The sequence below is a fragment of the Aptenodytes patagonicus genome, chromosome 1, assembly GCF_965638725.1.
Source record: "Aptenodytes patagonicus chromosome 1, bAptPat1.pri.cur, whole genome shotgun sequence".
NCBI classification, from domain to species: Eukaryota; Metazoa; Chordata; class Aves; order Sphenisciformes; family Spheniscidae; genus Aptenodytes; species Aptenodytes patagonicus.
Genome location: NC_134949.1, coordinates 788,438 through 801,940, shown reverse-complemented (window position 1 = coordinate 801,940; position 13,503 = coordinate 788,438). Strand labels below are relative to the sequence as shown.

At 59.1% G+C, this 13,503-nt stretch overlaps 1 protein-coding gene across 1 annotated transcript; it reads left to right on the top strand.

The window, feature by feature from the left end:
* Nucleotides 1–6: 6 nt before the first annotated feature.
* On the top strand, nucleotides 7–10,719 carry ZC3HC1 (zinc finger C3HC-type containing 1). Its single transcript, XM_076343265.1, has 10 exons — nucleotides 7–128; nucleotides 2,136–2,247; nucleotides 2,427–2,577; nucleotides 4,665–4,748; nucleotides 5,306–5,433; nucleotides 6,924–7,081; nucleotides 7,936–8,152; nucleotides 8,653–8,859; nucleotides 9,081–9,290; nucleotides 10,245–10,719. Exons 1-10 carry the CDS (start codon nucleotides 7–9, stop codon nucleotides 10,311–10,313), a joined length of 1,458 nt encoding a protein of 485 aa, XP_076199380.1. The 3' UTR covers nucleotides 10,314–10,719.
* The last annotated feature ends 2,784 nt before the right edge of the window (nucleotides 10,720–13,503 follow it).

Below are 13,503 nucleotides of genomic sequence, written 5' to 3'. Positions count from 1 at the left end.
ACCAAGATGGCGGCGCCCAGCGCCGGGGCGGCGGGGGGGGCTCGGGGGAGGCCGCCCGCCGTCACCCCCCAGCAGATCCGCGACCTCATCGATGGTGGCATCGCCCCCGAGGGCGCCGGCCCCGACGGGTGAGGGGGAGCGGCGGGGCCCCGCTGGCGCCGGGCCTGAGGGGGGCGGCCCGGCCGTGTGGCACCGGCGCGGGGTGGGGGTGTTGAGGAGCCCTCGAAGTTCCTGGGAGGCGCTGGGAGTTATTGGGGGCCCTGGGAGACGACGGGAGTTGTTGGGGGGGGCGCTGGAGAGCACTGGGTAGTTATTAGGGTATTAGTTATTAGGTAGTTATTAGGTACTGGGAGTTATTAGGGGAGAGGAGTACTGGGGAAAGAGGGCCCTGGGGTGTGCTGGGAGGGACGGGGAAGCACGGGGTGGGGGTGGGGGGCACTGGAAGGTGGGGGGCGCTGGGAGGCGTTACTGGTGGCACTAAGGGGCACTGGGAGTACTGGTGGGACTAAGGAGCGCTGGGAGGCAGTACTGATGGGACTAGGAGGTACTGGAGGGACTGAGTGGCACTGGGAGGCAGTACTGGTGGCACTGGGAGTTCTGGAGGGACTGAGTGGCACTGGGAGGCAGTACTGGGAGTACTGGAGGGACTGAGTGGCACTGGGAGACAGTATTGGGAGTAGTGGAGGGACTGAGTGGCACTGGGAGGCAGTACTGGTGACACTGGGAGTAGTGGAGGGACTGAGTGGCACTGGGAGGCAGTACTGGGAGTAGTGGAGGGACTGAGTGGCACTGGGAGGCAGTACTGGTGACACTGGGAGTAGTGGAGGGACTGAGTGGCACTGGGAGGCAGTACTGGGAGTAGTGGAGGGACTGAGTGGCACTGGGAGACAGTACTGGGAGTAGTGGAGGGACTGAGTGGCACTGGGAGGCAGTACTGGGAGTAGTGGAGGGACTGAGTGGCACTGGGAGACAGTACTGGGAGTAGTGGAGGGACTGAGTGGCACTGGGAGGCAGTACTGGTGGCACTGGGAGTACTGGGGGGACTGAGTGACACTGGGAGGCAGTACTGGTGGCACTGGGAGTACTGGGGGGACTAAGGGGCACTGGGAGGCAGTACTGGTGGCACTGGGAGTACTGGGGGGACTAAGGGGCACTGGGAGGCAGTACTGGGAGTACTGGAGGGACTGAGTGGCACTGGGAGACAGTACTAGTGACACTGGGAGTAGTGGAGGGACTGAGTGGCACTGGGAGGCAGTACTGGTGACACTGGGAGTACTGGGGGGACTAAGAGGCACTGGGAGGCGGTAGCGGAAACTGAGAGATACTGGGTGGCAGTAGTGGGCAGTGGGAGGTGCGGGTGTGCACTGGGGGGCAGTGCTGGGGGGCACTGGGAGGGCAGGGGCGGGTAAGTCACCTGTAGAGTTGTGGCGTCCCTGCAGCCTGAGCAAGCTGAACTGGCCACGTACTGGGGCTCTGACCCGAAAAGTGTGGGGTCACACCCCGCGGGGGGCGGGCACTGAGAGTCACAGGAGTTACCGGTGGGCGCTGGGGAGTCTGGAAGGCACTGGGAAGGACTGGGGACACTGGGTGGCTGAGCTTCGGGGGTATCCGGCTAAAGCCAAGCCACCCTGCCCTCGGAGGCACGGTACACCCTTGACCCAACCATCCCCAAATTTTGGCCCGTGGAGGGGTGTTGGGGAGGGGCTGAAGGGCAGCACTCGCTGCAGGGCTGGCGTTGCGGGCGCAGATGCCAGTGCTGGGAGCCGGCATTCCAGGTGCCGGGAGCTCAGATGCATCCCTGGCTTCAGAGATGTGCCGTGATCATTGATCTGGCTTCACCACGCTCAGAAAAGGAGCTCCCGACTCCTACTTGTCGCGTCAAATCCCCATCTGCCACTGCTGTCGGTCATCATGAGATGTTTAATGCACACCTTTGCTTGTTGCATTATATTTTTTAATTGGTTTATTAGTAAAGTAATTAAAAGTTGGGGCTTGGGAGCTCTGGAGAAAGGGTTCCCTTCTTGTAAGGGTAAGCCTGAAGGACGAGAGGTTAGAAAGTGGTCTGTGCATTTTTTATTAATGAAGTCTCCAGGACAGCGCAGATGCTTCGCTTGCTGACTTGCTGTTCCTTTTAGGAAAGACACGTCCGACTGGTCGGAATCGGCTAATGGATCTCTGCAAATGGATGCTCTCTCCTTGGAGTCCGCCAGCAAGGAAGCCTATTTCAGCAGAGTAGAAACATTCACCATATCCTTTCTGATGCTGAACTTCCAGCTGTCCCCCACCCTTTTTGCTGTCACCTTCCCCGTGGCTTCCCTGCAGGCTCCATCTTCTCAGAGGCTTTTCTTCTGTGGCCAAATAAACCCTGGCCAAAGCTTCGACTGTTTAACCCGTAATTTACTGGGTTTTATCCTTAACGTGAGCACCCGCTGAAGTGGGCGGGCAAACCCCACGAGCTCTCGCCCCTGGTTTGCGCCAAGTACGGCTGGACCAATGTGGAGTGTGACATGCTGAAGTGCTCCAGCTGCCAGGCCTTCCTCTGCGTGAGCCTGCAGCTCGCCTTTGACTTCAACAAGTGTGCGTATGCTGGCGTCCTTGCGGGTACAGGGGGTGGGCTGTAGGTTTTTGGGGGGGGGGGGGTGCCTTGCTGTGTGTGTAAACGACTCCCCTAGTCTTGTCCTGGGTGGCGCTGGGTGTTTGATGTCTCTGAAAATAAAGTGCAAGTCACATAAGTTTCCTTTAGTTTGTGAGAACGTAGTAAAACTTCCTGCTTCTGTTGTCAGAGATGGGTTAGAATAGAATAGTTCCAGTTGGAAGGGATCTGTGATGATCATCTGGTCCAACTGCCCGACCGCTTTGGGGCTGACCAAAAAGTTGAAGCATGTTATTAAGGGCATTGTCCAAATGCCTCTTAAACACTGACAGGGATGGGGCATCGACCACCTCTCTAGGAAGCCTGTTCCAGGGTTTGACCGCCCTCTTGGTAAAGAAATGTCCCCTGATATCAAGTCTGAACCTTCCCTGATGCAGCTCTGAACCATTCCCACGTGTCCTGTCACAGGATCCCAGGGAGAAGAGATCAGCTCCCCCCTCTCCGCTTCCCTTCCTCAGGAAGCTGTGGAGAGCAATGAGGTCGCCTCTCAGCCTCCTTTTCTCCCAACTAGACAAACCCAGAGCCCTCAGCCGCTCCTCAGGGGACGTTCCTTCCAGCCCCTTCACCAGCTTTGTTGCCCTCCTCGGGATGCGCTCGAGTACCTTCACATCCTTTTTTTAAATGTTGTTTCCCGACTGCTCGATCTGCTGCTCTGATCCGCCACTAAATTTTTCTAATCTGGGCTGTTGGTGGCTGCTGGTCACCAAGTCAGTCCGTTCAAGTGGTCGCGTTGTGTAATTTAATTAATAAACTCCTCCACTGCCCTCTTTAAACTACTTGGACTACCGGCAGCAAAGCTCCCCCTCGTGTTGCCCTCACTGAGCTCCTTGCCCAGGCCCAGCACCAGCTTCCTTCCCCTGCCCGCAGAGCGTCGGCCGCTCCTGAGGCTGTGTGGCGCAGACAGGGAGCGGTAACAGCTCCCGTCTCTCCCGCGTTGGACAACGCGGGGCTGAGAGTGTGGCAGGAACGCCAGCCTCCGTGGTGTGAGTGTCGCTCGTGAGCCACAGGATAGCGATAGCCTGGGCTTCATCGCCTGCCCAGACATTCACTTTCCTTTACCTGCATCTGTCCTCTGCAGAAAGGCGTTTATTACCCCACCACAAACAAGTGTCATCTCCACTTCTCAATTTGCTTGACGGCAAGTCCCTGCTCTTGTTATCTGGAAGGTAGCAGAGAGCACAACCCTGACGTCTGACGAATGCAGCGTGGGTAATGGGGAGCTGCCTGAGCATTTCCTTTTGGGTCGCTCTGAATATTGACGTCCGCTGTTTGTTCAGACTATCTTTTTTAAATAAACCTTGGCCTAATTACTCTGTTGGTGACCGCACTGGTTTAGGAAAATCTAAAATAATCAGAAGAAGGGTGTGAAAACTAAATTGAAAAATAAATTATTTGGTTCTGAAAGGTGTGAATAAATTAAATTAAGTATCCGATCCTTTTTTTAGGAAGCTTGATTTCCAGACATGGCTGCGATTTGGCTCCTACAGCCAGGGTGGAGGGGTCAGGCGAGTTAGCTAGGGACTGGCAGCAGCCCAGAAGGTAAAACTGGCAAGAGCCGGCGGTCCCTGTGCCGGTGGCTGGTTTGAGCTGTGTTTCCACTGCACTGCCGTGCAGCATGGCAGGCTCCCCTGCTCTGCGGTCACCGTGCCTGGGAACGGGAGGGGATTTTGGTTGCAGGGAGGTGGAACCGCTCTGGTGACGCTTGCTGTTGTGGAGATAACCCTTTGAGCCAGCCTGCCTTCGCTGCCGCAGGAACCACCGCTCTGTGGTTGCCTGCGGGGAGGCTGGAGGTGCGGCAGCTCCTTTTGGTGGAGAGGGAGATGAGGCTGAGGTGAGAGCTTCGGGTTCTGCAACCTACAGCCTCGGGTGGCATCCATCACCCAAGCCATGCTGAACGGGAGGAGCAGGGAAGCCCTCGTAGCCTGGTGCCTTCCTCTCCTGGTTTGGTTCTCCCAGCCATTCCCCGAGGAGGTGGCTCCACAGGGGAGTAGAAGTGAGCTTTGCCTTGCAGATAAGGAGCGCTGTGTGGAGCTGAAGAAGGCCTTGTGCACTGCTCATGAGAAGTTCTGCTTCTGGCCAGACAGCCCCTGCCCAGGTTGGTGTCTCAGCGCCCGGCTAGTGCACATGTCCGGCATTATTCCCTTTTTTTTCTCTCTTTCTGTCTCTGCTCTTGTCTCCCGTGGTAGGAATTGTGGTTTCTCTTCAAGTTCTCAAAGCAGGCAGTGTCATCACAGTCCCCTTTTTCCCTCTGGGGACAATGAAACACACAGTGGCAAAGCGACATCTCTGAGCAGCCTCAGCAAATAAACGGGGCCATGGCTGGAGCCCCAGGCCGGCCTGTACCCAGCCTCTCTTAACCTCTGTGTGCCTCTAGGGCAGTTAAAATGCTTTTTGGGTTGTAACTGGGAGGGGACAGAGGAGGCTGGGTGACACGGGATGCTCAAAGGGCAATAGATCTCATCTTCAGAGCTGTGCTGCACAGGGATGGGTGGTTGCAAAGGAAAAAGGCTGTGCTCAGCTTTCCTTTAAAAGCCAAGTAGACCGTTATGGGGAGACGTTGGCTGGATTCATCTCCTCCCTTGCCCTGCGGGATAAGGAGGGGGTGGGAAGGCTGGTGGCACAGCTCAGGCCTCCCGCGTTTGCTTTCGCCAGATCGCTTTGCCATGTTGCTGGTGGATGAGCCCAGAGCCCTTCTCCAGGACTTCCTGGACCGCTTTCAGAGCCTGTGTCAGCTGGAGCTGCAGCTGCCCTCCCTCAGACCAGAAGACGTGAAAAACATGGTGAGTTCCCATCTGCTCCTGAGATCGGGTGCGTTCAAGTCCCCAGCGACGATGCCAGGCACGCCTGTGCTGTGCAAACCCTGACCGAAACGGTTGCAAGATTCACATTGGAGACTTCAGTTTGCGTGTGTGAGTGGTCTGTCATTGCCTTGGCTTTCTCCTCGGATGTTCCCCACGTGGTGGTTTCACCTGGTGTTTCTGGAAGCACGTAAAAGGGAGTTTGGAAAGGCTTATCTGCCGTGCAAGCCCTTGACCAACGCAGGCACAGCTGGCTCATGTCACCACGATGTTGCCGGTGGGAAGTGGGCTGTAGTGTCCGGTTTCCACTCTGTGCCTTTCCTGCCGTGCGTGGTGCTCTCTGGTGTCTGGCCGAAGTGATTTGGGGTCCCACAGACTCCTTTGGGAGCTCTCCCTGGCAGCTCCCACCCTTGTTTGTTACCTCCAAGCACTCCATGAGATGCGGCAGCCTGTGGATCGCCCCTTTAGCTGGGATCCCACAAGACTGGGGACAGTCATTGCGTTAGGTGGGATCGGGAGTTCGGGGTGCCAGAGGCTGCCCCGCAGCAGAGGTGTGGGCAGAGGCCTGTGAAGGTGAGGGAGGCCAGGGAGTGCGGTACAGGGGGGGGCCACTCGTACGAGGCAGTCGTGCGAGGAGGCTCAGCAGGCAGGAGGGAAGAGCAGGAGCTACGGCACAAGAGGCTGGAGCGTAGCTGCAGCCAGGAGCAAGTGTGGGATTGCCTCCTCGTAGGGACCTGGCCAGGCCCTGCTCTACTCCAGCCAAGTCTGGCTTGTTGGGCACTCGCTCGCTGGGAAACAGATGGCTCTCGGCAGCGAGAAGCTGTGTGGGAACCGGGGAACTCTTCATCCATTCAGCAGAAATCGCAGAGGTGTTTTACGTTTGCCACCGTGGGCTGGCTGAGCTGTGAAACCCAGCAGAGCCCCCGAAGAAGAGACTGCATAAAGCCAACGGATGTATCGCATCTCCACATCTAACTCCCCAGCTGTCCCACTAGCAGCAAGGTCTGGAGCCCGACTGACAGCCTCCGGGGACTCTCTTTTCTCGCTGTGCCTCAGGAATGGCCCCAGAAGTGCTCGCGGTTTGCCTGAGCACAGGCAAACACAGCCCCTGCTGCCTCCCTGGGATCAGAGGGACAGACGGGGGCTGTTTGGGCTCGTGCTTGCTGTGAGCGGCAGAGCTGTGACCTGCTCCGCTGTCCCCACGCGTGCTCGGGGGAGCAAATGGTGCTTGAACCGAGTCCACGCAACGGGTAGAGTCAGACGGGCACAAGGCAGGAGGAAGCCATCGCTCTGTGTGGCTTTTGCCTGTTAACCAGAGTAGAAGTGCCGAGGGTGCTAGCTCACACACCCAGCCCTTTCAGGGAGTGAAAAAGGGGTTTTTGTCCATGTAGGACGTGGCTTGTGAGTAGAAGCAGTGTATTTTGTCAGACTGCCTCTGCCTGCCAGCTCTGCCACCTTTCTCTGCCCCGCAGTCCCTGACAGAGGAGAAGATCAGTCTGCTCTTCCAGCTGATCGGGGAGGAACTAGAGCACAAAACAGAGGGAGAGAAACCACCGATGAAGTTTGCCACGGAAATCCTGCAAGCGCACATTCCTGCCTGCGTCCTGGCTCTGTGCGGCTGGACTTGCAGGTGGGTAGTGGTGTAGGATTGATACTGAAGTGTCTGCCGCGCTTTGTGGTTCCTGGTGAAACCTGTCAGAGGCTGGAGGAATGCGGATGTCCCTCCTGTGAAATGTTCAGTATCCCCTATTTCACTATTTTATTATCTCCAGCCGTTAAAACTGACAGACTTCCAGAAACCCCAGTGCAGAGCTACCTAATCTAAAATAGATGTCTTCCTGAGACGGCAAAGAGTCTGAAACAACTGAGCTGTCGGTTGCCCCGCTCGTTGCCGGTTTAGATGTTGAAGTCAATCCCTGAAATGTCATCCTCAGTAACGCTTTCATTGCTTGTCAGGCCTGCGGGAAGGGAGGGAAGGTTCATGACCTGACGGTTCGCGGCTTCCCAAAGCGTGTGCTGTGAGCAGAACAGCCACGCGCTTTGTGCCTGAGGCAGCTTCATGGAGGTGAAGCGATCTCTTACGGCGCAGGCTGGAAAAGGGCTTACGGTGGGGAAGAGCAGAGCTGCCGCTGTGGCTGGGCAGTTCGGGGCCTGAGGATGGGGACGCTCTCGGCTGATATGCCACAACTGAGTGTGCTCCTGCTTCACGGCAAGCCACAATGTAACCGAGCCAGTTTAAATCAATGCTATAGATGGGTTTTAATGGACTTGTTTTACTTCTTAGTACACAGGGCTACAAAAACAGTAAGTCTGTGCCTCAGCCCAGGGGTACTGATGTCTTGAAACGTGCTGGCTCAGGTACCTGTGACTGAGACCGTTCTTGTGCTCTGCCAAATACCCGCATCTCTTCCGAAAGCTGCGATTTTGGGGAAGGGCCCACGCTCGTCCCTGACCTTCTCTTGTGACTTGGCTCTGTCCCCGCAGTGCTGCGTCTGGCTCCGTGCACCTCTCGGTGATCACCTGCTCCCGCTGCATGAGGAAGGTGGGACTGTGGGGCTTTCACCAGCTGGAGTCTGCGGGGCCGGAGCTGGACTCCTGCGGCGCTCTGCCGGCATCCGCCGAGCGCTTACCACTCGTGCCCACGTCTCCGCGCAGGATGCTCACGCGGAGCCAAGACACGCTCCCTCCGGGCTCTGAGCAGGTATGGCCCAGCTCAGCCGGCCCGTGAGCTTGGGATGTCGGGGTGATACAGGAGCACGCAGGAGTCGAGACTGATGTGGTTTGGGTGTCCGCTGCCTTTTACTCTGAAAGAGGCTCATCTTGGTGCCGTGTCTTCAGCCATGGGCAACTTCCAACAGATGTGGGTTGCTGCTGCCTTTACCCCTGCCCTTTGCAGCTCTCTGTCCTCCCCTCCCTCAGCCCTCCTGCGGGAGGGCAAAAAAAAGGGCCTTTCCAGCCAGGGTACTGAGGCTTGTCTAACTCGGGATGCTTCAAATCAGGGGCTGCCTTCACCCAAGTCCAACTAGACACATCTAAGATGCTCCTGGTGTGAAGGGAAGGTGGCACGACTCCTGCCAGGATGGCGGAGAAGGCTTTGATCTCTTGTTTGAGCTGGGCAGGGCACCCCTGTCCGCTTCAGGCAGAGGACATGCTGGTGACCAGAGGAGCTTTATTAATTCCTTGTTCTTTCCCCACTGGCAGCACGAGAAGAGCCCGTCCCCGGCCATCTCTCGCCCACGGGGTTGGGACTCTCCCATCCCCATGGACCGGGGTGAGTTGGAGGTGGCCAGCCCCACTTTGAGGAGCCGCCCCGTCACCCGCAGCATGGGGCAGGGGGACAACGTGGAGGTGCCATCCAGTCCTCTCCGCAAAGCCAAGCGGGCACGGCTCTGCTCTTCCGGCAGCTCAGTGAGTGACCCGGGTGCGGGTGCAGGAAGAGCCTGGGTGGGGAGGAGAGAGATCTGGGCAGGGTGCTACTGATCCAGGGACCAGTGTTGTCCCTGTAGCGCAGCGCTGGGCCAGCTCAGGGCTGGTGTTTAGACACGGAGAGGGTTTTATTGTGGTGTTGGGATCTGTTTTAAACCATGCTGTCACTGTCCTCCTTTATCATCATCTGCTCCCCTACCCAGGACACTTCTTTGAGGAGCTTCTTTGACCCCAGCTCACAGCATCGCGACTGGTGTCCCTGGGTCAATGCAGTGGAGGCAGGAGAAGCCCTGGAGGATACCGCGACCCAGACGGAGAAGGAGCCTGCAAAGGCAGAGCCGGGCTGGCGAGTGGTACTGAACACGCTCCTCGCCACCAGAAAGTGCGACAGAGTGCCTGAGATGGAGCCTGTGGTGAGCCTGCGGGATCCCCAGCCCCGAAACCAAGTGCTCAAACACCGCTTCCTCCAGCCTTGCCCAGGGATGAAAGCCTTTTGGGCAGAGTTTGGGGTAGATGGGCTTCATTCGGGCTAAATGCAAACCCAGCTGGGTGGCGAGGACCAAGCATGTGTCTGCGGAGTCTCAGCCTCCCCTCCGGCTGCGCTGGCGGCCTCTCGGCTGGGTCTCATCCGTTACAATGATGTGTTGTGTGCAGATCTGCTCAAGGGCTGCTATAAATAACAGCCTTTCCCGAGCGGCTCAGCGCTGCCCGAGATCCAGTTTCATTTCACGTCCCGATAGAGAGCTCCTGACCCTCTCTGCAGACATCCTGACCACTGGCTCCTGCGGCTGCCAGCCCCGGGCTGTTGGACCGGTGGGTTTGCCGAAGCAGGGGAGCGGAGCTGAGGCCACAGCCCCCCCTCGCCGAGCGGCTGTGGAGCAGCCGGTACCTGCTGCTGCCTCCCTGGGCCCCATTATCCACTTGGATTCCTCCTGCTGGTTCCCCCCTGCTTTGCTTGGGGCTGAGCTGCAGGGACCCGGTGGAACAGTCCTGCTTCAGCATTTCATCTTGGGGACTTTGTGAGTTGTGTCCCCAACAGGTCGGTCCCTTCTGGCTGTGCCACGTGCCGGGAAAGCGCCAGCAGGTCCTACGGGACTAGACACAAGTTGGAGGCAAGAGCCCCAGCTGGAGCAGGGATGACTGGAGTCCCGTCTTGCTTCTTGCTTGCAGTCACCTTGCTGTTCTCCCCTCTGGTTCTGGTAAATGGGGCTAACGAAGAAGAGGAGCAAATTGATGTCCTGGCAGCCAATTAGGATATTTCAGACGGGGTTTTTTTGCTGCGTGCTTTGGAGGCAGGTCGGTGGCGGTTGCAGGTCCTGTTGTGGTGCCTTAACCTCCGGTTGTCGCTTTACTCCCCTCTCTGGCAGAGTCTCTCGGTGAAGTCCTGCAAGGTGTTCCGCATTTTCCGGCAGTGGGAGAGCATGAATTCCTCCTGAACGGGCCGCTGCCTCTGGGAACTGCCGCCTGGCTGGCGGCACAGGGCATCGCGTCGGTCCAGCAGAGATCTACTTCGCAGTCGCTCCCGCGACAGCTCCGTGCCCTGGGGGAGGGGGATGCTGAGGAGGCTCCGTGCCAAACACAGCCCCCAGCGGCTGCTGGGACCCCCTCCTCCCTGACTGCCTTCCTTGAAGCGCCCTGCCTTCACAAATGGCTGCTGTAGCCCTTTGCCCCGAGGGCTTCGACAGCCCCGTCTGGAGCCAGGACGTGCTGCGGGCGTGCGGGGTGAACAAGGAGACGTGGTCACCTCACGAGGGTGACCATCTTGTCCAGCTGTGTCCTGCCATCAGCGGCGCAGGGAAGTGGTGCCAGGTGGGAATAAACATTTCAGTTTTGTTTTTTTTTTTTTCTTACTGCTGGTGCGGTGCTTCTTCCTGGGGCGGGGTGAGCTCTGGACCTAGCACATGGCTCCCGTATCCCTCGGGATGCTTGTCTTTGTGGGATCAGTGTCCGGCTGCCTCCCTCTCCTGTTTCCCACTCCTTGTTTCACTGTCTCCCTTGCCTGATGTGGGCTCTTTGCCGTGGCCTCAGGCCCTGTACACGCAGAGGCGCCCCCAGCCTCGTACCCCAATGCCTGCCAGCGTCTGCCCCAGCAATCAGCTGCCCGAAGCAGATTTAGTTCAGGGCTGATAGCCTTCCCGGGGTGATAAATCACCCGGGCCAGACTACAGGGGAGGCTGGGACGCAGCCAAAACCCTGGAAGAGGTGAGTTAGGGCTTCCCATGGCTCAGGGCCACAAGGCTGTGTGCTGGGGAGGGACTGGTCTCTGTGGAAGGGGGAGAAGAAGCCAAGAAGGGAGACCCTAATCTGTCGTCTCCATCCTCAAGGATGTTGGGGAAGGGGCTTTAGGGAGGGCTCAGACTACACAGACAACCCAGGCACAGTTGGACCTCCTCACCCCAGCTCTGCCACAGCCGCACAGAGGTGGGTAAAGGCACAGGGACATGTCTTTTTTTTTTTTTTGGGGGGAGCAAAGGAACCCCCTTTGGAAGAGGAGCCCCTGCCTCGGTTTCCCCAGCCCCAGCTCTGGGGTTTCTTCTGCATCTCATCTTGCCCCATCCCCTTTGGGGCATTTTCTGGCTACCCCCTGCCTCGGAAGGCAGCGGCTGCCTTGATCAGGGCTGATCCCCGTTCTCCCTGCACCCCAAAACTTGTGGGTGCACCTGCCTACCCCGGGGCTTCTTCTGGGAGACGCCCTTTACCTGCCGGCTTCTTGGGTGGGTGCTGGCCAGAAGCCCCCTGGGGAGCAGCAGGGCTTGAGTTTGGGTGAGTTATCTTCCTTTTCTAAGAGGGTCCTAATTGCGTGGCCCTAACGAGGAGCTGCTTCACCCCATGGCCATGCTGGGCTGGGAGTTGGGGTGGAGATGGGGGTGTCACCCCCCCACACACACACACCCACACCCTGGGGGCTGAGGGTGGGCTGGGCATTGGCAGGGCTCTGCAGTGGGGCACGGAGGATCCCCTTCCCCAGCTGCCTGGACCCACAGATCTCCTTGTCCCCAACAGCCCCCCCCCATGGTTTCCCCTGGCTCCCCTCATCCCCCACAGCTCCCCCCACTCCTTATAGCTTCCCACAGCTTGCTATGGGTCCCTGTAGCTCCCCTGTTCCCCAGAACTCCTCTGGCTCCCCCTTTTCCAATAGTTTTCCCCAGCTCCCCATATCTCCCCCATTCCCCGTGGCTTCTGACGCCGCCCTGGCCCTCCCCTTTGCCACTTTGCCTGCCCAGCCCCACCGTGGTCAGGGAACCACCCCACAAAACACGGGGTGCACCCATGGTGGTGGGGGGGATGATGTCCCCACGCTGTGGTGGGCAAAGCCAGCTGCCTCCCCACACCCATCCACCTCCATTTTCAGACCCAGGAGGGCTCGGAGGGCCCCCAAACCTGCTGTGCACCTACACACAGGGGTCTGGGTGCTGCAAGAGCGGCCTTAAGGCATCCCAAAAGGGACAGGATGCTGTCGTAGTCCCCGTTACCCTGAAATTATCCCTGTTGCAAAACTATGGTATTACACAGACGAAATACAAAGATTTAAAGAAATTAAGAGAAAATCCTGATCCTCCCCTCCTGTTCTCCCAGTTGCCTGGATCCTGGTCAGGGAGCATCGAGGGCTGGGAAAATGGGGGACCCTCTACCCCAACCTCTCCCACTGCTCTGCTCAAATATAACCCAGTTCCCCTTTGTCTCCCCAAATTCCTCCCAGCATAGCTCACCTGGGGTGTGGATCTGACCCCCCCTCGGGTGCGTTACCTCCTGCCCCAGCCAGACTCCGGGCTGGAGGGATGCGTTGGGGCATTAAATGGAGGAAATCACCCCCCACGCGCACACTTGTGGGGTGAGGTTCCCCCTTTTCTCGGACTTTTTGGGAGTTCCTCGGCTGCGTGTCCTCCCCACGTGGGGAGGAAGCATTGGGGCAAATTTTGGGGTGATGCTGGGGTCAGGAATGCGGGATGTCGGCCCCGGGCGTGGAGTTGCCACACCAGAGCCCCGCCGGCTTGAGGGATACCCATTAGCACCGTCGTCACGCGCCCCGCTGTCGCCTCCGGGGCGCTGGCGGGTGCCTCCCCCATCCGGTTGGGTAAACTGAGGCACCGGGAAATGCTTTGCCGGTGTCGCACCGGAAAGCCGGCACGGTGACTCGTGCTGCGAGGCCTGGCCATCCCCCACGTGCCCGGTTTGTAATCCGGGGGGGGGGGGGGGGGGGGGAGGTTTGGATTTAATGGTGCCTTTCCCGGGTGACACTGGCCGCCCCACCCTGGCGTCCGGCCGGGCGGTGACCCCGCGCTGGGCCCCGCCCCCCCCCCCCGTCCCCGGCGGGGTCTCGAACCCGCGGCTCCGCCAGCACTTCCCCACGCACACGCACCGCACTACAATTCCCGGCATGCCGCGGGGCGGGCGGGGCCGGCGCGGCGTTGTCGGCGCAACCAATGGCGATGGTGTGGGGCGGTGAGGTCACTGCGGGTGACGTCAGGGGTCCAGAGAGAGGCTCCGGCAGAGGCGACCGGAGCGGGGCTCGCGGCTGAGGGAGCGCGAGGCGGCGCGGGGGGGGGACCCGAGCGGCGGCACCACCGGCGGCACCACAGGAGGAGGGCGGCGGCGACAGCGGCAGCAGCAGCGGCGGCGGCGGCG

Coding starts and splice junctions, on each gene's coding strand:
- ZC3HC1 (XM_076343265.1), top strand. CDS start 7: ATGGCGGCGCCCAGCGCCGGGGCGGCGGGGGGGGCTCGGGGGAGGCCG. Junction 2,248..2,426: donor GCAGAGTAGAAACATTCACC/ATATCCTTTCTG, acceptor TAACGTGAGCAC/CCGCTGAAGTGGGCGGGCAA. Junction 8,860..9,080: donor TCTGCTCTTCCGGCAGCTCA/GTGAGTGACCCG, acceptor TCCCCTACCCAG/GACACTTCTTTGAGGAGCTT.